The sequence below is a fragment of the Peromyscus californicus genome, unplaced genomic scaffold (assembly GCF_007827085.1).
Source record: "Peromyscus californicus insignis strain IS unplaced genomic scaffold, ASM782708v3 Scaffold_16__1_contigs__length_79575227, whole genome shotgun sequence".
Lineage (NCBI taxonomy): Eukaryota > Metazoa > Chordata > Mammalia > Rodentia > Cricetidae > Peromyscus > Peromyscus californicus.
In genome coordinates, this window is record NW_026294458.1 from 54,863,795 (window position 1) to 54,886,518 (window position 22,724).

Sequence of the window (22,724 nt, forward strand, 5' to 3'; positions counted from 1 at the left end):
CAATTCATTTCATTTCTCAGAGCATGTCACAATCCCATCAAGAAATTATGCATTGCTGTTGTATAGCGTCAGAAAGGACAACAGTTCAAAAGGACAATTTTTAAGAAAAAATTTGGGTCAATTCATGAGGTGCCCACATAGCAAGCTCTTTCACCTTTCCGTTTTTGCTTCAGAATGCCGAAGGACCTTGGAGTGGTCCACATTCAACTCCTTGGCAACTGCTTATGTAGTTGTCAAAGGATCCAGCTTCAGTGATATCATTTGGTTCTCATCAGCTTCTGAGAGCAGTTCTCTATGCGTCTCCTCTTCATGGCTCTCCTTTTCAGGGCAAACTTCATGAACCACCACTGCAGGGTACTTGCATTGGCAGTTACTTAGTCAAATACCTTGTTGATGCTGCAGATGGTTTCTGCTGCTTTCTATGACTCATTTTGAACTGGAATAAAAAAATAATAATTACTTAGATTTACTATTTGTCTAGCATCATTTCCATAGAATAACACAAATATAAAATAAATAGTAAGTCATAAGTACTAAGTAAAACATGAAGCGAGAAATGGCACATTAAATTGATGACATTAGTGAGAACAGGTTTTTCAGTTGTTCAGTGTACAGTTTTAAATGCCAACCTCTTCTAGAAATAGCTCCCAAGCACACTTTTTTTCACTAGCTAGCTGGGTAGCCCTTAACCCAGTCAAATTGGCACAAGAATTTAAGCACCATGGCTACAAAAATGCTGTGTGTGAATGTTAATCAAGTGCAGGCCCTGTTACCTGCCACCTGGGCAAGCTAACTAGCTTTTCTGAATGTTAGTCTCCACATCTGTTGAAAAAACAGATAAAATAACTCAAGATAATTAGCAGTGAAATTCCCAGAAAAGTCAACTTGGATTAGAAAGTACTTAGGCAAAAGCAGTTTCTGTGGTTATCATCCTCATCTTTATTTATTTATTTGTTTGTTTGTTTGTTTTCCAAGACAGGGTTTCTCCATGTAGTTTTGGTGCCTGTCCTGGAGCTCGCTCTGTAGGCCAGGCTGGCCCGAACTCACAGAGATCCACCTGCCTCTGCCTCCCGAGTGCTGGGATTAAAGGTGTACGCCACCACCTCCCAGTCCTCATCTTCTTAAAAAAAAAAAAAAAAAGAACCAAAACCTCTTAAGAGTTGTCAGATTCCTTGTAATTTGCGTCGTATATGCACAGAGATTTAAAACACTGGTAGATGATCAATAGAGAGTGTGGTTGTTTCTTGTATCTTCTTCAGTGAGCGTTATTTCTGGCCCTTTATTCAATCTTGGTCGCCTAGTTCTTAGCATATATTTATTTATTCGGTAGAGAGTTTTGAGTGCCTTGTTTGCTGCTGCTGCAGAGAACACTTGACGGGGTTGGGGGGGGGGGGAATTAACTGCACCCTCTTTTGGAGCATTGCACTTGCACTGAAAGCTGACTAAATGAGTTATTGCATTTCTGCGTCTCATTTCTCACCCATAAGATGGGGGTGCACTGTGTCTCTCATCGGACATTTGGCGAGTTGGAGGAGCAGGGAGAGTGCAATACTTAACAGAGTGAGGGCAGGAAGTCGTGCCTGCCGTGGTGTTTCCTAAACATGGCAGTCATCACTTGGCCTATCTTTGGGGTCCGCAGCTGCTCATCAGGAGTTGTATGAAATCATGAAAGTGTGAGTCATATGTGCAACCACAAGAATGGTTTGTGTAGTCATAGATACCGAAAACTGTTCTCAAGTAAAAATTAAATATCAAAGCTTGAGACTTAGTTTACTTGTTTTGTTTAGACAGATCATTTTTACATGTATTAGAATGTTTAGGTTTCCTGGTATCCTCAATGCTGCTGATTTTCCAGATAAAATAAATAATACTGGATTCCTTCATTTTTATTCCATAAATTCAATCTATTTATAATATGAAAACAACTGAATGAACTGAAAATAAGTAGGTATTCTCCATATCTGCAGTATTGCTAAGAAAAGTTACCTGTTTTGGATGTGTTAAGACAATTATTCTCATCAGCATTATTGAATAGGTAAATGTAACTACTTATACTGTAATAGGTGTCATAAGTTATGTAGAGATGAATTAGAGTCCATGGGGATGAATCTTTGTTATATGCAAACACTACACCATTTTGTAAGGAATTTGAGAACCTTTGAATTTTGATATCCGTGGCGCTCATGGAACCAATGACATGCTATACTGAGTGGTCCCTACTTGGAGGGACAGTCCCTGGCAATAGCAGCCATATCACGTAGCCTTAAAATTGGCTCAATGTATATTACATTAGGAGAATTCAGCATCCCTAAACTTAGTCATTTTCTAATAAAAATAATCATTTTGAAAATAAGATAATATGGGTTTTATATCATGTCATGTGCACATGTGGCCATTTGAGAAATTACTAGATGGTTATTTCAGAATACAAATTTACAATAAAAAAATCAAGCCAGTGTTTAACTAAGGAAGGAACAGTATACTATCTAGTATAGATTTCACTGCCATAAGTAAATGACAAACTTTAAAACTTTCTTTCAGAAACAAATTCTGGGGAAAGGAAGACCAAGTTGATAAATGTGACGTTTCCATCATCAAGTTCACTGAACGTAGCTTTAGCAACACATAAGATCTTTGTGTAAGGGTCACATGCTTCCTTTGGAGCTCATATGATATCTAGGTATAAAAAAGTAATGAGAAGAAAAAAATCTAAAGCAAGACCTTCAGTTAGGAGTTTCCTTTCTTTGATGTAGACTTCATTTAAATCATTTGTTGGAACAATCCCCTTACATTGCTAATTTCACAAAGGCTGGCAGCATAATAGTGCATTGTGTCTGATCATTAATGTGGTTATTTGAGCCAAAGCCAAAACTAATAGTGTCAAGGGGTTTTTTGCGGGTTCAAGTTGGGTTTATGAGAACCCAAGATCCTGGTTAAGAACTGTAAGTTCAACAACATTTGCTGAAGCACATTATGAACCCTGCAAAGCTTTACCTATTGACTGTAAGAACCTTGATAAAAGAGGAACACTTTTGCTAGATTGTGACAAGATACAATACATTGCTTTGTGAGGGAATGATTTTTAATAACATACTACATATTGTGACAATCCGCAGAAGTCCAGGAAAATTAGCTTGATAAATAAACAGTGTTTGAAGGGTATCAGAGGACACACACACACACACACACACACACACACACACACACACACACATGCACACACACACACACACACACACACACACACTCCACTACCTCAGCAAGAGCAACATCTCCTGTATATATTGCTACTCTCAAAGATGATCAAAGATGATGAATTCACAAATCTTATTCTAAATACCACATTTGTGTAATTATTTGTTGAGGCTTTTTCTTACTTGTTTTGTATTTAAAGGTAATGATTTTTTTAAGGCAACAAAAATCTAGAGAGGGTGTTATAAAACAGGAAACACTCAGAATATGACATGTGGCAGCACCTTGCACAAAATCTCTATTGCTAGTGAGTCCTTTGTGAAGAGGCTGAGAGGCAGATAGCATCATCAGAGGTTTGATGCAGTCTCTATACACTTTAACAAGAGAAAGAGTTAGGAAACTAACTCCCTCACCTAACTGTTCTGAACCAGTGATGTCAAGAGGATGCTGAACGCCACGTCTGCTCTTTGCTTTCCTTATTTACCTATCCTCTTCTTGTTTATTTATTTCCTAACATTAATCATGAGTTTGAGACCCAGCAACAATTTGGATTATGAAGGATGTTTTTGTTTATTTATTTGTTTTACTTATTTCTTCTGGGAGGGGTGAAGAGCTCCTTGTGTTCTTAAACCTTAAATAAAATAGCTGTTTCACCCTTATGGTGTAATGTTCTCGCAGGTTTTTTTTTTTTTTAATTCACGTGCAAAGGTACAGGGTTGATGTCAGTTATTTAAATGAAAGTGATGTAAGGCTTAAAAACCTATCAAAAGGAGAAGCTTTCAGCTGTGGCCTTACTATAGATAATTTGAAACACTCTTGGTGTATGTACCAGCAAATATTTGAAGGAATAAGTAGAGCAGTCGGGAAGGAGAAATAATGGAGACACATGAGACGGTACACTGACAGGTAATCACTCAGCCCTGCTCTGGTGAAGAGCACATCCCAGGTCTTCCATTGTGTTCTGAGTCTCACATGTGATACACTCTTCCGCATAATAGTGGAGTAGGTTTTCTCCAGCCCAAGCTGTATGGATATATAACTGAGTGACTGTTTCTAGTAACCAGCATTGGCGAATAAAGTTGTCAACATGGAAATATGTAATTGGTCGTGCGGATCTATAAAATGTGAATTGCTGAGTCTGAGAATGAAAGTGCGGAAGTAAATTACTTTTTGTCCTTGACAAATAACCCTCTCTCCAATGTTTGATTTCTTGCAAACAATCTCATAGAATTTTAAAATTTAAAGTCAGTTAGTGAGATTGTGTATTATTTGATAACATTAATTGTAATTCTTTGATTCCAGATTGGCTTAGTGTACTTTAGGACACTTCAGACATAAATAAAGTAATTGACATTTTTCCTTATTTAAGGAAATTTCAGAAAGAATAATTGTTGGGTGCATTAATGACATTTTTCCTTATAAGGGACGTTGAGTTAAATTATTATACTAAATAATTGAAATTTTGATATTTTTTATCCATCTATATTAACTTTTCATTATTTGTGTGCAATGATTTCAGCTATTTTGACAGATATACACGGTAATAATTAAGATATATATATAATATATAATAAATAAATAATTCATTTTTTCTAGGTCTAAAGAGACATTTCAGCACATTCCAAATAACAAGTCATTGTTAAAACAGTTCCACGTGACTTTGTAGTATCTGGTGTCCTTTCACTTTTTACTCCAGCAATTTCAAAATATGAAGCAGTTTTAAACTTTCTATTTTTAAAAGGATTCTGTATACATTTTAAAATGAACATTTCGAAATACTTTACCTAAACTTTGCAAACATGGATTCAAGTGACATAAGCTCTTTGATTTTTGAACTTTTTATGACTTGATGGCTAGTGCGCCAGCATAAACACACCTGCAAAACATGCTAAAATAAGTAGAAGACAAAAAGGAGACTGAGTAATTGCTTTGTAACAGATTTATAAGGGTAGGAAAATCCATAAATGCTTATTAAAGTTAGCTTAGGGACATTCGTTTTGTGTGGTCGATGCTGCAGCCGGAGACTTTAGAGTGGTGCACAATTAAACCTGATAGATGGGCCGCTTTACCAAGTCAGCTCTGTGGATGGTAGAGCAGTTATTTCCAACGGTACCTTTTAAGTCATTAGTGCAGAGAGGAGATACGCTTTTTCACTCTCACAAATACAATTACTGAACAATGTTGGCGTGACTTATATTCCCAGGGAGTAAATGTTTAAGTAATGTAATTCCGTGCTGGGTTTCGGGAAACTGAATGGTAGCCCTGTTTGCGCACGGAAAAATCGTTTACTTTGGTACTTGCATAAAAATTAGGGAACTGGGGCCTGATATTCTGTTAGATTAAGTTTCAGACTTGGATGATAAAGATTTGATCTTTTGACTCCATACCTTAGACACTTGAGGTGATAGTTTTACCTGTCTGTGTCCTGCCCCTTTGTGAAGATGAAGTTGACTCTTTGGACATTTTTACTAGGAATAAGAGGGCATGTAGCACAACTCACTTGTTCTCCCCATACTTTTTTACATGTATGAAGTCTGTTGGCATCTAAAGCAGTGTGTCTGTGGTGACTTACATAGGACTTTCAGGCATTTTTTTGGTTGTTGTTGAATGATTGTGTTTAGGTCATTCATGAAGCAAGCATATTCCAGAGCCAAAATTATATCAGAGTAAGGTTTAACACTATTGTTTTTTTTTTAACAAACGTGTGATGCAATGTGATAAAGACAGCAGAAAGTCTTAAGAGCTAGAGGGACCTGAGTTCTAGTCCTTCCCTTCCCAGATGGGTAAACTTTACCTAGTGGTAGAGTGTTCATTTTCCTCACGTGGCACAATTGGGATATTGACTTGTTTCTGACAGCTGCTGAGGCTTCCAATGCACTATCAGACACCCAGTTGCCGTGGATGGCTCTTTATTATTAAACTGGGAGCCAGACATTTACACAATTTCCACAAGATCACAGACCTGATACCTTGTGAAGATCATCTCCGTCCAAACTGGTTTTCCTGTCAGTTGGAGAAGGTTATCATCAACCATCATGGACCAGACCTTCCAGGAAATACACCCGTTTCAAGAAAGACCTCATCATTTGTTGCATGAACATATAGCTGAGCACTTTCCATGTACTAGAATGCTGAGACTTGTGAAAGGTACAGATGATGGAAAGCTGAAGGAAGCGATACACACTCCTGAACCCACAGAGTGTGAAAAGTGGGTTCATAAATGTATAGGGAACATGTTTTCCCCTGCATGTTAGAGACACTGCTATCTGTTCATCTTTAACAGGTATTTGCAATGTGGGGAGCCCTTTCTGCTTGCTAAACTCAAATGGCAAACAGAATTGTTAGACACTTAGTTTCCATGGAGAGTGGAGGCTAGTTTGGGTGGCAGACATAATAATCACACAAATGTGTAGTTTTAAACGAGGATATGTGTTGTAAGTGCAAGGTTGCTGTGGGAAAATATAGTACTCATAGGATGTAAAATCAGATTCACAGGTAGTGAAGTCTTTCTTAAATCTTGAGCGAAAATCCAAAGAGTGGATAGGAATTAAAGAACCAGGGAAGAATACCAAGGTTCTGCCATAAACAGAGGTGGAGGTGAGATGCAGTGTGGTACACGTCAAATCCAAAAGGTCAGAGCAACAGGCAAGTGACGTAAGAAGACACCAAAGTGTCACGCAGCAAAGCAGGTAGCTCTTGATTTTAGGAGTGTTGAGACTATCTTGAAAGATTTTAACACTAAGAAGTGCTATGGGAGGCATCTTGTGTATCTTGTTTCATTTAAATCAACATGGTTTTTTTAGAGATGAGATTACTAATTCTGTTGAGCAGTTCGGTTAGTGTGGCAATTAGCAGTGTCAATTGGGCCCTATGGGGGACTCTTACTGACATTTTGCTAAAAGGATATAAACTGCCTTCTAAATATGTATGTTTATACAAGTAGACTGAGTCAACTCTTAGCGTGGGTCAGAGAGGCCTCTTTTAGCAACAGGTTATAGTCAAAAGGAGGGGTTCCTAATTTATTTATGGTATGACGTATACTACAGAGAACAATAGATTACTGAGTTCTTAGCTGTCAAGAGAACATCTCTATCCCATACTCCTAGGCCCGGGGACATGATGGGAGAGGGTAGAAAGATGTTAAGAGCCAGGAGATGGGGCAGAGTACTATAAAAACGTTTATTTATTTATTTTTCTGGAAATGACTTGGCCATTGCAGGTGTGAATCCGTAGTGGGTGTGTTCACCTGTGAAAGACCTGTGGTGGTGGTGGCAGGGTTGGGGGGCATCTAGTTGGGAAGAAGGGATTCAGCAGGAGTGAGAGGAGAGAGCAGAAGGTAATGGGGGAAACATGATTATAACATATTGTATGCGAAGAAGAAACTTGCCAACATTAATTTCATTTTTTTAAGTAGTAGCAGCAAATTGTCGATGGAATGAGAAATGCTGAGAAACAAATTCAGGAAAGGATCCTGTATTTTCAAGGAGGGAATAGAAAGATCTAGGCTCCTGGCCTTCAAAACCCTGGCATCAGGGTATTTATACTTTGAACTATGATCCTGAGAACCTGTGTTTTGTGGCATCCACGTTGTTGTGGGTGAATGACCTACCAGATACATTTGAATCCTGCATTCTTCAATGCACAGATACATAAAGGGCAGCATACAAATGATTGCTCTGAAGGAATGTGGGTAATTTTTGGAGGAGAAGAAGAATACAAATTTGGCCCAGTATCTATGACATGTCAGACATTGCTCAAGGTCGGGGTGTGTGATTTGTTAGGGTGTTCTCAGATTAGAGTTAAAGTAAACCAATAGCAAGGTTTCTTGGTTCTGTCTGGCACAACTGGCATCTCGGGACACACCACTCCTTGTTTTGGTGGCTGTCCTGTGTGCTGTGGCTGGGATCAGCAGCATTGTGGATCCGGTCCGCTGAAGGCTGGGAGCTCTGCCTCATCCCCTGCCTCCCCCGTCAGTCCTGACAACCAAAATTGCCTCCAGAGCCATTGTTCTACAGAATGACATGAGGTATTTGATCAGAGGCAAAAAGTTCACAGTGTTTTATGTATCCATTAAATACATTCTAAAATATCCCTTTTATTCTCTCTATTTTTATGTCTGCAACGTTGAAAGACATAATGACAGGCTTTTATGTTAAACTCTATCCTTTCTCTCCAAAAGAAATAATACCTCGTATTGGAGAACCTGAAGTGCTTCTGATTGTTAGTGAGATCATCATTCATGTGGGTTTGGGCTTGTAATTCTCACATACCAATGAGTTGCTTTCCTTGGTTCAAATGAAGATAGCTTCATTCCTTGGAAACTAGTGTTGTGCTGTGTGGCCAAAAAATGTGCTTCTTCCTCTAGACCCCGTGACTTCCCAACCCATCCATATTCTTCCACAATGAGATTTTTTTTTTTTTGGTTTTTTTTTTTTTTTTTTTTTTGAGACAGGGTTTCTCTGTGTAGCTTTGCGCCTTTCCTGGAACTCGCTTTGGAGACCAGGCTGGCCTCGAACTTACAGAGATCCACCTGCCTCTGACTCCCAAGTACTGGGATTAAAGGCGTGCGCCACCACCGCCCGGCTGAGATTTTTTTTTAACAGTTCTAGTCTGTCAGTCTTGTTAACTGAGCCCTAATCCACTATAGAAGAATATGAAAACAAAAAAAAGTCACGTGAATTTAAGGATCCATTAGAAATTAGCTGCTCCTAATAAAAAAACACTGATTAGGAGTTGAGTTGATTTCATTTATAGTCACATGAAGAAAGCTACTATCCTGTTTACTGATGGCATGGGTCCTGTTGTACGTATGCTTGCTTTACTATACAATCTTCTAATTAATTATACTAGGAATTTTAAATACATGAATTTCTTCCAATTACAATGGCAATCTTCTGTATTCTCATCCCTCTACCCTCTCAGTGCTAGAGAGAGAACCTAGGTCAACTGTATATTATATGGCTAACAGAGGAATACCCAATAATTTATTTCACTTATAAGAATACACTAAAAATATATTTGCCATTAGGCTTTAGGTAATAGATATTAATGCAAAATCCAAAATCTAATCATAGTATAATACATAAATATTTTATCTTCTTTAATTTTTCCAATATTTCCTAAATTTAGCATAGGAACTATTTATGTAAAGTTCTTCATCAATTAAAAATGATGTTATTAGGACAGAATTTTTATATTTTCCAACTGGTGCTTGAACCCAGGGCCTCACACATGCTATGTATACATGCTGCCACTGAGCTACGTCTTCGGACACTGCAAAGAATATTTTTGAAGACCTTTTAAGAGCAGTCTTTTAAAAGACTGCTTTTAAGAGCAGACTTCACATCTTTGTAGACGTAAGCTATGTGGAAACCTAGGTGGCAGGTTGATCTCTCCAGCTTTTCTGCTTTGCCTCTGAATGACCACTTCAAAGTCACAGCATAGCAAATGCTGTAAGATTCAAAGTTGCCATTGCTTTGCTGTCTGCAATATTTTGTTGATACTGCTGTAGGCAAGTAGAAACTTTTTCAGACCCTTAAATCAAAATCTGCAACCAGTTTGTGGTTCACTGGCCCTTATTGCTTTCCTAGACTTCGTTTAAGTTGTTCATACTATTGTCCCAGTGACAACAGTGTCATGCAGAAGCTTCTCAGTTTCAAGAGGTCCCATTTATTAATTGATGATCTTAGTGCCTGTGCTAATGGTGTTCTGTTCAGAAAGTCTTATCCTGTGCCAGTGAGTTCAAGGCTATCCCCACCTTCTCTTCTATCAGGTTCAATGTATCCGGTTTTATGTTGAGGTCTTTGATCCATTTGGAGTTGAGTTTTGTGCATAGTGATAAGCTTGGAGCTCTTTGGATTCTTCTACATGCAGACATCCAATTTGGCCAGCTTCATTTGTTGAAGAGGTTGTTTTTCTAGTGTATTTCTGGCTTAAATTTTTTTATCATAAATCAGGTGTCGATAGGTCCATGGATTGATGTTTGGTCTTCAATTTGATTCCATTGGTCGACAAGGTTGTTTTTGTGCCAATACCACACTGTTGTTAGCAGGGAGGAAATAGAGGTAGAGATGGACTCTGAGCCTTTCAATTAGAAAGAAGCATTGAGAAGAGTGAGAAGGTGAGGGTGAAGCCTCCCATACATGCTGAACTTCATCAGATGATGAATGACAGGTTCCAAGTCACTCTGCTTTCGGAGGAATTCGTTTGACATACTGCATAAACAATAATGCCACTGCCCATTTTATAGAAAGATCTCTGTTCTCTGAATAAGAAAATGAAATCATTTGACTTGACTCCCAAGCAAAATGTAGAGAAAAAAGACATGTATGAAGGTCTTAAAGAAATGCTCATAATTAATATTTTTAGAAGAGAAATGTAAGAATTGTGATTTCGTTAATTAATGCTAGAAGAAGAATGTGAAGGGTATGCAGAATTTGTTTGTTATTTACTGACACTAGAATAAATGAAATGTGGTGTGAATGTTAGATGGATTTTCATTAAGGTAATTTGAACCATTTCCTGATAATCATGGTTGTTAAAAGCTTAAATGTTCCACCATTAAGACAGAGTTTTCTCAAGGATTTTTGATGCTTTTAGTTTTTTATGATGGGAGATGTTCTTGATAACATTTCAGGTCTTGAATAGACCATGGGAATCATCATTTGTCATTGATTCAATATGCAAATGTTTTAGTATGAAGTTCTTACATGTGATCCATTTTAATCCTATGGATTGTTAAGAAAACTGTAGGAAAGAAAAGGCATTTTTAATTTTAAATGAGTGGCTTCCAATAACTGTATTGCTCTTATTGTGCTTTTTGAAATACAAAGAATTTTTAAATATGTGAAATATATAGTAAGTATATATGGGAGTCATTTATCTTATCTCCTAACTTAACTATATTATTCTGATGAGATCAAGTCTGTTTTCATAAATTAATTTTTGAGATGGTTCTACAACTTCTTGTTGTTTCAAAGAAACTATGACTGACAGTTTCTCAGATCTCTTCTTTCATAGCTCTAGAGTACCCTCCTGCCACATAAGGCAGTTTCTTTAAGATATTAAGAAATATAACAGTGATGTTTCCACCCATTTTCATTCTACAATTTTTAAACTCTTCTAAATAAGGTTTATTTTCTCCTTAAAACCAAAAACAAATGTTTACACATGTTAAATATTTCTGATTCCCTTTAAAATGTTGTGTATGTGACAAAATAAATGGACAAGACAACCTTTTTCCTACTTTGACACTGTACTATCTGGAAGCAGCAGTCCTTGACTTTGGTTTAGTTAGATACAGGGACATGTATCAAGTCAAATTAATTTTGGTTTGGGAACTATTTACTTGAATGAAATGGATTGTGGGTTCCTACTGTGATATATGAAGATCTTCTGCATGTGAAAACACTGACCTATACTTCTGAAATAGAGAAACAGAGTAATTGCTTTCTATTATTTTAAGTCAACATTACTACATTACAATACATCCTATTTGAGCATTGAAAATGAATAATGTGATTGTGACTTCTAAATATGTTATGTGTTTTTCCCTGTTTTCATAATTTCTTCATTTTTATATACATATTCTCAACTAAAAATATGCAAGCATGTGAGCTCAGTATATTTTAATAGTCTTTCAGCCCATCTCATGGTCATGGATCAGTATGGTCTACCTGGTGCTCATGGACCAATTTGACCTACCTGGTGCTCATCAGAAATGCACATTCTTAGAACATACTTTGATCTTTGGAGTCATTATCCATTTGTATGAAGGTCATTTGTATATATAGTCAAGTGTGTGAGCAGCATGAGTTGAGTGGAATATCATTACCAGTGTGAAACTTACAAAAATCAACCTATTGGTGGATCTATTTGGAATTTAACATTCTTTGTCTTTAAAAGGATGCTTATTCTATTTTAGTGTAGTATTAGCAGCTAGTATTTATAATATTTTTAAAAATCCATTACATAAAGAATGTGTCACCTGGTGGCAAAACATAAAATCGTTGAAAGATGCTTTATAATGTTATAACTGTCAATCCATTGTAGCGCTACCATTTTTTCATAGTAGATATTTCAAGATTCATTTCTATTTTCCTAAGTTATTCATGATTGTGCTTGAACTGCTAACAAATATTCATTCATGGACAGTGTGACCAGTGTATCTAAATATTAATGTGTTCTTTATGTTAAAGGAGAATCATTGTTAAGTCAAATCTTACTACTTTTTCTGTTTCATTTTTTTGTTTGTTTCCTTATTTTTATTTATTCCATGTTTTCTTTTTTTTTATTTTAGTTGGGTCTGGTAAGTTGACATTTTATTGGCCATCTTCTAATCACCGTGTCACTGTGACTGGAACTTCTCTTCCCCTTTCCATCCATACCCTTCCATGTCCTTCAACCAATCAGCCTCCATGTTTCACTTGTCATTGGCCACAAAGACAGACTGCACAGAATAAATCTGCAGGAAGTATGGGTAACTGTGACACAGAGTAAAGGTAATGGGTTTGCTAACTTTCGGTCTTATTAAGTCATGTAATTTCTTCCCTCCTGAACTAAGGGATAAGTCATAAGATTGTGTCTTGGTGAAGGACAATATCATTTTATGTCTCTGTATCATCAAATGAACAGAAAGACATGCTATGAGAATGATTTGGCTTTCTTTGTTTCATAAGATCCCACTGATGGACTGTTTTGTAACTAGCATTCAGGAGTCCTTAAAGTTCAATTCCTGAGTCACCTTGTGCTTGGAGCTTCTTAGTGCTCCCTTCCATTTATTTCTCTGTACAAGGTTCATTTCATTTCATATACAAAGTACCCATATGGAATATCCAAGTTTTGCTTTTATATTATTTTCTGTAAATAAAGAGGATCAAGGTTCTTGGCATTTAGTTTTGAAGAAGATCGATTCACTCGGTGGATTTGACAGAATGCCATGTCGAGAGAAATTACCACCCCAAAAGGCAGACCAGACTTCATTTTCACCTTAAAGGAATCTCTCTCCTTGTTGTTAAAGGAAACACAGATGTTATTATTTCATATTCACGCAGCTAGAATGAGCTACCCAATAATAGAGTATGTTAGACACTGGCTCCATGAGCTATTATTCACAACTGAGAAAAAATAATCAAAATTTTGAAACAATAGCGATTGATTAAATTATTTAAGATAGTACATCAGTTATTCAAAAAGTATTAAAATGGTACATTAGTATGATACTATTAAAGAATGTTATGTAGCTTGCATGGTAGAATTATTGGCAGTTTTTCTTTTTCTTGTTTGACCATTCACAGCACTTAATGTATTATTATACTGGTTACATCATTAGGTACTTTGAACACAGCTAACGTAAATATTTTAGATTTCAAAAGCCATTACAATGTATAGTCATAAAACATCAAGTCTGTGTATTTGGTGAGTCTCTTCATTCTAAATAAATATATATTAATAGAAATATATTTGGTCCATTTTTTCCTTAAGATATAACTATGTCTGACATCTGACATACATAGGGAGATGATTTTATTCTGTGTTTATTTTTTTAAAGCATGGTGTTTCTGGCTTCAAACTCTTAGTCTCAAGCAATGCTTCACCTCCCTTTGGGTAGCTGGTACTGTAGGCTTGTGCCACCACACTCGTCAGAGGAGAAGTTTTTAAAGTTTATTTCTAAGAAGTCTCTTGTGGCTGATGTCACTGTTGATGTTGGCTTGAGACTATGCCTACAGAATATAGTGAATCATTTCCAAGCAAATATCCTGTGTAGAAGGATTGCTTCAGGATAAATGTAGTTAGCATAAGGGTTTGTATTCCTTTTTCCCAAATAAGTCTTTGAGGTTTGAGGAGAGCTGGCATTTTATTAAAGAAACCATTTCTGGCACACAGTCCTAGGCGAGCTCCTGAGAGTTGGGATGGAGACCACCCCAAGGCTTCGCTTGACTAAGTGGTTTGAACATTTATATTTTCCTACTTGGATTCCCTTCATATTGGAAAGTCATCTGCTCCCACACATCTAATTAATCATTTGGTTTTCCTTCATTGAAAGAAACCAAACTCTTGACTGGATTTCATTTCTTCTTCAGTCAGTTTTGAGTCTCGTGGTCTCATCTCTGCATCGGTTATTCTAACCCCTACCTAAGGAGGGAAAAGCTCCTGTTTGGCTTGGTCCAGGAGGGGACATTCCCAGGCAACCCAGCACATGCCTGTTATTAGACCTGGGTAATGACAGCGTTAGCTACCTTCGAGCCAACTACTCAATTACAATCACAGGTTTTGTACAAAGAATTATAAGTTAGAGTTTCAGTTTGACCACACTGAACTCCAACTCTGTCTCCTGACTTTGTATTTTATCTTCTGTAAGTAAGAGGACATTTGAAAACATTGGACCTGATGTTGCAGGTATCCTATAATTTTCTAGTCAACTAGTCAACTGTTAGGGTTTCTACTTAGCCTTCAATTAAAAAAAAAGCATAAAAGAAAATACATTCATCTAGAAGTTAGGAGACGTAATTGTTTTCTTCAGTTTTTGTTACGATGCTAGCCATGAGCAAATCACATTACATTTCCTTTTATACAGAATTTTTATATTGATATATTTATGATTTTATATGTATATAGGGATGCATATATTAAATAGATTTTAATATGCCTTTATGATGTACTTTTGTCATTGTCACATATGTAGTATTTTTTATACATACGTAGGTACATCAGATACAATTGACCTGAAAATATAATGAAGAAGAAAATTGTCTTTCCAAATACTTTTTATTAAAAAAAAAAAAGAATCATTCTCCTTGGTTCACCAAAAATAAATAAATAAAATAAAAGAAAGAAAACAAAGTCATAAATGTAGAATAGGTTCTACATGAGAAGAGGAAGCAGGCCACCAAGAGTGGAGGGGGACCAGAGATTCATGGAGGCAGACATGATCAGATCAAACACATCATATGCATGTGCGAAAGTGTCAGAATAAACCCTATTATTATGTCTAATTCATATATGCTAATAAGAAAGCTTGTAAAAGGAAAGGAACCTTGCTCTTGTAAGCAATGCAGTAACATTCCTGGATATAATCTGAATGTGAGTTTCGATTCAGATTTGCTTTAGGGAGTGTCCTTCAGTGACTGACGTAAGCAGCTGAAAATACTTTTAAGGGAACAATGGCAGGTAGGGGCCAGGCCTTGCACAGTCAGTTCGAAGAACCCAGCCCTGTGTAAGCTGTTAGCGGCCTGGCTTGAACTGAGCTGAGCGGGAATGATTAGCTTTTCCAGACAGCTGATAAGAAGTGGATGTGGAAAGTGTACACATTCGGTAAAAGGACTTACTCAGTACATACTGTTTTTCTGTGCAAAGCCCAGCCCTAAAGCAGGCTCTCAGTTCCCCACCCAAGGCCGTGCTCTCTCTATCAGCACACCTACCTTTCAGCTGCCATTTGCCCTGAATGTAACTGACGCAGTTTTCTGACACTCTATTGACTGCTGGATGAAGTGGCCATTCAAGGCTGTATAAATCAAACAGTTTGGACAAAGCTGGCAGTATTTCTCATGTCAGGGTGAGCAGATGTTTCGAATTTCCCCTCATTTCCATACATATTCTGTTTGAACATGCCCTTGCCCATGTAAATGAAGGAGGCATGCGCCTCCACCGTGGCTCGAAATCCGCTTCTATTCAAATAATTGGACTGAAGATGTTAAATGGCTCTAATTTGCATGGTAGCCTTGCAGGAGCTTTTGAGGTAAATTAAAGTAATTTCAGTCCCTGCCTGTATCAGGAGATCTTGTATATGTGTGATTAGAGTTCATTCACCTTGAAGCAGCTTTAAGTGAGAAAAGATAATATTTATTCATACAATTTTCAGGTATGATTTGAATGTAAAGGGTCAGCTTGTAGCTCAAGAATTCTTGTCAATGTGAGGATTAATTCCAGGTCTGGGTTAAGTAATAAAGCTCTTCACAATACGACTCTCTTTCATCCTATAAATATGCACTTAGCAATTTTACTTTAAATGAAGGGTGGGAAATGGCTGATTATTATAATGTGTTGTAGACAATAAAGGCAGAACTAGAGACACCAGGAGACTGAGGAGGGACTGCGGTGACATGATCTGATTCAGCGTATTTTGTTCCTTCAGAGCCTCCCCATTTTGTTGTGAAGCCTCGTGACCAGGTTGTTGCCTTGGGACGAACTGTGACTTTCCAGTGTGAAGCCACTGGCAACCCTCAACCGGCTATCTTTTGGAGGCGAGAGGGGAGTCAGGTATGACTGTTTTCTATTTTTTTTTTTAAAGAAATATGGGAACTAGCTTTCTGAAAAAAATTCCAAGGATCATGAAATTAGATAACAATCAGAGTAGCAGGAAATGAGGAAGTCAGATACCTTGGAAATGCTTGGAATTAAGAGGGAAGAGAATGTTGTCCCCTTTTCAATTCTCAGAGCCAATTTTATGCCTTTTTATTTCAGTCCACGGGGAGGTGTGCATAAGTCACTGTTGTGCCATGTAAATGTTCCTTTTATTTCAAAGCCGTCTGTGTTAAATAAAACCTAGTCTCTTCTCTCTATATAATTCAATTGTCATTTCTGTTATTTGGGTATCCGAATAAAAATCTTAAGTATATTTGAAAAAGAGATGATGAGTATTATGTGTGAGTTCTCCAGGAGCTCTCAAACCTAAAATATCTTCTGAAGCTCCAGATGCTAGAAAATTCTCTCTAGCATCAATACCATGGCCCCATAGAGTTCAGTCCTCTCCAGTCTTTAAAACTGTCATGTGTGCTCATCACCAACAATTAGATCCTATCTCCTAAACATTCCGTAACCCAGAACAGCAGTTCTCAACCTGTGGGTCATGACCTCTCATGGGGTCAAATGACTCTTTCACCTAAGACCACCAGAAAACATAGATGTTTATATTACAATTCATAACAATAGCAAAATTACAGTTATGAAGTAAAAATGAAAATAATTTTATTGTTGGAGGTCACCACCACAAGAGGAACTGTATTAAAGGCTGGCAGCATTAGAAAGGTTGGGAAACACTGTTCTTGAATGTCAACACCTGTTTTGTCAGGCTTCAGCTTAATATGGAAAAACAGTTGGATAGTTTAAAATCTCTTCTAATCTCATCTCTGTGATTTTTCTTCTTAAATAAGGTGAAATGCTTTACTTGTGAAAAATTAATCTCACTCATTTTTGGTCATTCCTTGGCCTGTCTTACTGCTGCTTGACTCAGTATTGGGGATTTTGGGGTTCTACTTCTAAAGGCAAGGAGATATAAAGAGCAAGAGCATAGCTTACTGACGGAACTCCACCAACTTTCATGAGCAACACTACCAACTTCATTATTTTTACCCTGCTCTGGTTGACAAACATTATAGGATGTAGGTTGTCATTTGAACTCTAATGTATTGGTGGGCCCCAACATATTCCATTTGATATCACAAGATTGTTTGCTGAGAACAAGTTGGAGACAAAAATGAATAGAGCAAGAAGAACTAGGGTGGAATTATGGAAGAAAATCTTTCTAGCAAAAATTATAATCCACTAGATGTCCTTCTTAGTAGTATGATAGTTTGGCTGAATTAATTTCCAAAATTTGTGTTTATTTTGGTTCAACAGTACAAATTGCTTTGAATAAAAAAAAGGTCATTAAGACTTGATAACCCTTTCGCAGGGGTCACCTAAGACCACTAGAAAACACAGATATTTGCATTACCATTCATAACAGTAGCAAAATTACAGTTATGAAGTAGCAGTGAAAATAATTTTATGGTTGGGGGTCATCACACGTGAGGAACTGTATTAAAGGGTCACAGCACTAGAAAGGTTGAGAAACACTTCTCTAGAACATTAATTCCTGTTTAGTCTTAGCTAACTCTTTACAAAAATGAGCTCACCAAAACTTTAAGAACAAAGCAATAGCAATTTTGTCAGTCAGGAAAAGTTCAGTGTACCTTGTTTCTTGAGATATACCACCATGAAATACAAACTTCTAAGAATTTGAATCTATTCATTCAATTCCATATGAATTTCAAAAACTCCATAAGTTGATTGATAAATGTTCCAGTGCCATGGCTAAGTGATTGATAAATGTTCCAGTGATTGGCTAAGTGATTGATAAATGTTCCAGTGATTGGCTAAGTGATTGATAAATGTTCCAGAATACTAGTGACTGACAGCTGGAAGAAATGCTTGTTATGGGGCCAAAATGGCATCCTTGAACGTAGTTTATCAGAATGAATTTAATTTTCATTTTGTTCATATATTAAAGGTGTTAGAGTTAATAACACTCTTAGCCATTTATATGTAATATAAAGTTGTTGTAGTTTGCATAAATATATTTGGTCTTCTTATGTGTTCAAACTGATGGTTATAAAAATGCACATTGATATTGAGAATTTTAACATTTTTCATATAACTCCATCTAGCTTTGTATTATTAAACTGTGTTTAATAATATGTATTAATACATGTGCACATCAATATATATGGATTTGTGGTGGAAGAATATTTAGTTTATAGATATATGTATATGTTTATACATATATTTACAAATGTACATGTAACTGTGCCAAAATATTAGAACCTGGCTGTTAACCTGTTTCTATTCTTTCCTCCCAAATTCTGGTTTTAGAATCTGCTTTTCTCGTACCAGCCACCACAGTCAACCAGCCGGTTTTCAGTGTCCCAGACTGGGGACCTCACTATTACTAATGTGCAGCGGTCTGATGTTGGTTACTATATCTGTCAGACTTTAAATGTTGCTGGAAGTATCATCACAAAGGCATATTTGGAAGTGACTGATGGTAAAGTAAAACGTTTTCTTTCGAAATACCCAAATTACCTTCTAAGAGAGCCTGTGGATGTTCTCATGCAAACTTCACCTTCGTTCTTACAGTTCTTTTGGTGTAAAGTACAGAGGGTGTCGATACGACAGTATAGACAAATTTCAAAACGGTCTTAATAAATAAAAAAACACAGAGCCAGAAATTTGGGTTAAAGCCTGAGAAAGATCAGAGGAATAGGACAAACCATGAGCTAACCTCACCTCAGCAACTCCACAGCTTCCAAAGAGAGCTTCTTCCTGAATACTCACATTTATAAGCCTTTTCTCTTCTGTTCTCTCGTTGGCGCTCTTAGCCCAGCTCCATCATTTCTTCTTCCTGCTCAGCTCTGCCACTTTCTGTCTGTCTGTACAGAACTTCAGACCTCTGTGGTTAAGTAGTGTTGGAATTAAGGCGTGTGCCACCACACCTGGCTCTGTTGCCAGTGTGGCCTTGAACACACAGAGACCCTGCCTGCCAACTGATAGGATTAAGGGCATGTGCTACCCCTGCCTGACTTCTTTGTTTACTTAAAATGGCTTGCTGTTTCCTCTGATCTCCAGGCAAGCTTTATTTATTAAAGCACAAATAAAATATCACCACACTTCAGCACAAATAAAACATCACCACATGATGGGGACTATATTGTTCTTTAATACATACTGTACTTCTCTATCATCTGTTCTGATTCCTGAAAGCAGAGTTCCCCAGGAATAAGTTTATTCTGAAGAGCTGAACATAGGAAAGTGTTCGTGTTTTAGACACATAAAAAGCAAGACGAAGTCACTTTGCAATCTTTTACTATAAATCCCCATTTCTACTATTGTCTCTCCTTCAGAAAAATAAGAACAAGGACTTATGAAGCTGTAAGTTTTTTTTATTTTGATTCTGAATCATCTAGTTTTCGACTCAGGAAAGTGATGTATATCCCGCATATCATATCTATCTCAATTTATTGAGATAATGAGAATCCAGAATCTGATAAATAACAATATGATACTTTTTATTGATAGTCTGATTTGTTCTGTTTATCAGTTCCTTAAACATGGTCAGCTGCTGCCAAATATAAAGACATGGCAGTTGAGAAAAATCTCTAACCTGTAAAATTCAAGTAGTGGTGTTTTGAAAAGATGGAAGGAGATAAAAATTGCTTGGAAACATATATTTAAACATGTGCACATATATATGTACATTTATGATGTAAGATTTTAGTTTATTAAATATCTATTTCATCAAAGGAAAATGCCTATAAATATGTGAAATAGATATGTATGTGTATGTATTTATCTTACATGGCAAGATACCTATACATATAGTAAATAAATATATTTTAGATATTTAAAAATATATTTATATGTATATAACATGTACGCAATATACATAATATATGTAGTATATTTGTGTGTGTGCGTGTGTGTGTGTGTGTGTGTGTGTGTGTGTGTGTGTGTGTAAAATCAAGAAGGCATTACTGCAGAAGGCTTTGAAATTACAGTGACATGCCTGTTTTCAATACTGGATTCATTTGAAAAATTGGAATTATTTTACATTTTTGATTTCAAGCAGTAGATAGAGGACCATAAAAGGTAAGCACTTCATGTCTTTCAAGGAGAAAAATGGGACCAGAATACAGGAAGAGTCAGAAATAAAAGATGCCGGCTATTGCTTCACCCTAGTTGACTGTGCTGTTTGTGTATTTTTTGTGTTCCTTTGTATGGATGGAGGTGATGCAGGTGAAGGCCACAGACAGCTTCAGGTGTCCTTATTCAAGTGCCTTCTACTTGTTTTTGAGACAGAATCTTTCACTGACCAAGAACTGGCCCAACGGACTAGGCTGGATGCCTAGGGAGCTCCCCAGATCCTACTACTCTGCTTCCCCCTGCTAGGATTCAAATGCACACCAAGTAGTGGTTCCATCATAATTTCTAGAAAAGACCATGCTTTTCATGTTTAACCACACTGCCATTTTATTTAAATTCAAATGAGCATAGATTCCTGGACAATACGTGGTCTGTGTCTGTATTCTCTTCCATGGATCTGTTTACTTCATTTCATATAGACTTGGTTATTGTAACTTATAATAAGGCTTCAAGATGGATGTAAGTCTCCAACTTTGAATTCCTTATTTTAGTTTTGCTAAATTGGTTAAAACCTCCACATAAGAATCCATACCCTACACAAACAAAGCTGTAAGGCTTTTTACTTTTTTTTTTAATAATCTGAAGTTTTCAACTCAGAGAAATGTTTATTCCATATATCTCTCAATGTATTCAGATTTTCTTCAGTATCTCTCAATAATGTCTATTTTTTGGGAATTTAATTTTTGCCTATACTTTTCAGTTATACCTAAGTTTTTTGATGTGTCTGTAGATGAATTTAAATTTTTCATTATTGAATTATTCGAGAAAAGTGCTTAATTCTGCCATTCATTTCTGTGTATTGACTTTTCGTCAAGCAACCTTGATAAATTCCTTTAATTTTTCTAATTTGTTTTTAGGTAAAGTATTCTGAAATACTTATGTACAGAAATGTAGCAACTGAAAATAAAAATAACCTGACTTCTTATTCTGTCTATATAGAAAATACATACTAATGACATACATAGTTTATGTATAAATGAATAGATATTGTGCTGCCCTTTGTCTTCCTTTCATGTCCTCCTTGTCTGTGTCGTGAGTAGAACTGTTGGAACAGTGGACATATCCTTCTTAATTCTAACTTCAAAGGAAAACATTCATGTTTCCACAGTGCAGTGTTGAGTTGGAATTTTGGAGATAACGTTGGGCTTGGCAGTTTTCTTCAGGACAGTTTTTTTTGTTTTTTTTTTGTTTTTTTTTTTTTTTTTTAAGAAGACTAGGCTGGAGGTCTCTGGATGTTTATTGTCCTTGAACGTGCTGCACAGCTGACATGTCTGACATTCAGCCGTCTGTTCTGATTACCATGCTGCGTGCATGATTCACTGTGTCATACTGCTTGTGTGTCTTTCCTTGGTGCACATTTACACCAACTTGACTTTCACGTTCTGCAAGGACTTTGCCCCGACCCACCAAACCTGAGTCCTGTGCCCCCATACCTGCCATCTGTACACGGATTTATTCCATCCTTTTGTGTGTGTGTGTGTGTATGTGGCTTCTTTTATCTTGTGTTCCTCTGTCATTCATTACAATCCAAGTTCCAGCACAGTTGAACCATTTTCTGTTTAGTCTAGTCAGTGTTTGCCAAGTGTCCACCCCAGATCTAATGTGATAAATGCTCAGTAGACAGTCTCAAATGTTGAGAAGAAACAACCAAGGAGGAGCTAGTGCTTGGTTAGTGAGACTTCAAAACCAGAATTGTCTCGGTCAAAAAATTCAGTTTCTTACCCTTGCCTATGATACATACTATATGTCCCCTGGCTTTAGTGATTCAGAAGGACCTAAAATGTGTCTGTGGTACATATTGCACATTATAGCCATTAGATCATAATTCTGAAGACCACCTAATGGAAAGTAGAATTTGAAAAAAATTGCATATGTGCTTACAACTGCATCTTTGTGTGCTGTCTAAAATAAGAAGAAAAACAAAACAAAACAAAACTGCTGAACTTCTCCCCAATATCTCTATTCTCAGAATTAAAAATAAAGAGTTTTTAGGCTGGGAAAATGGCTCCCTCTACAAACAGTGCACTGTACAAGCCCATGGATCTGAGTTTGGATCCCCCCAAACTCGCACAAAA

General features: G+C 36.8%; 1 protein-coding gene across 10 annotated transcripts in view; it reads left to right on the forward strand.

Annotated features, from left to right (window-relative positions):
* Nucleotides 1–22,724, forward strand: part of Robo1 (roundabout guidance receptor 1) — a 1,006,112-nt gene that overhangs the window by 896,035 nt on the left and 87,353 nt on the right. For all 10 annotated transcript variants that reach the window (XM_052740989.1, XM_052740992.1, XM_052740990.1 and 7 more), the window contains 2 exons: nt 16,325–16,449; nt 18,823–18,994. In XM_052740989.1, the coding sequence (XP_052596949.1) occupies nt 16,325–16,449; nt 18,823–18,994 (297 nt within the window). The remainder of the gene's footprint in view (nt 1–16,324; nt 16,450–18,822; nt 18,995–22,724) is intronic.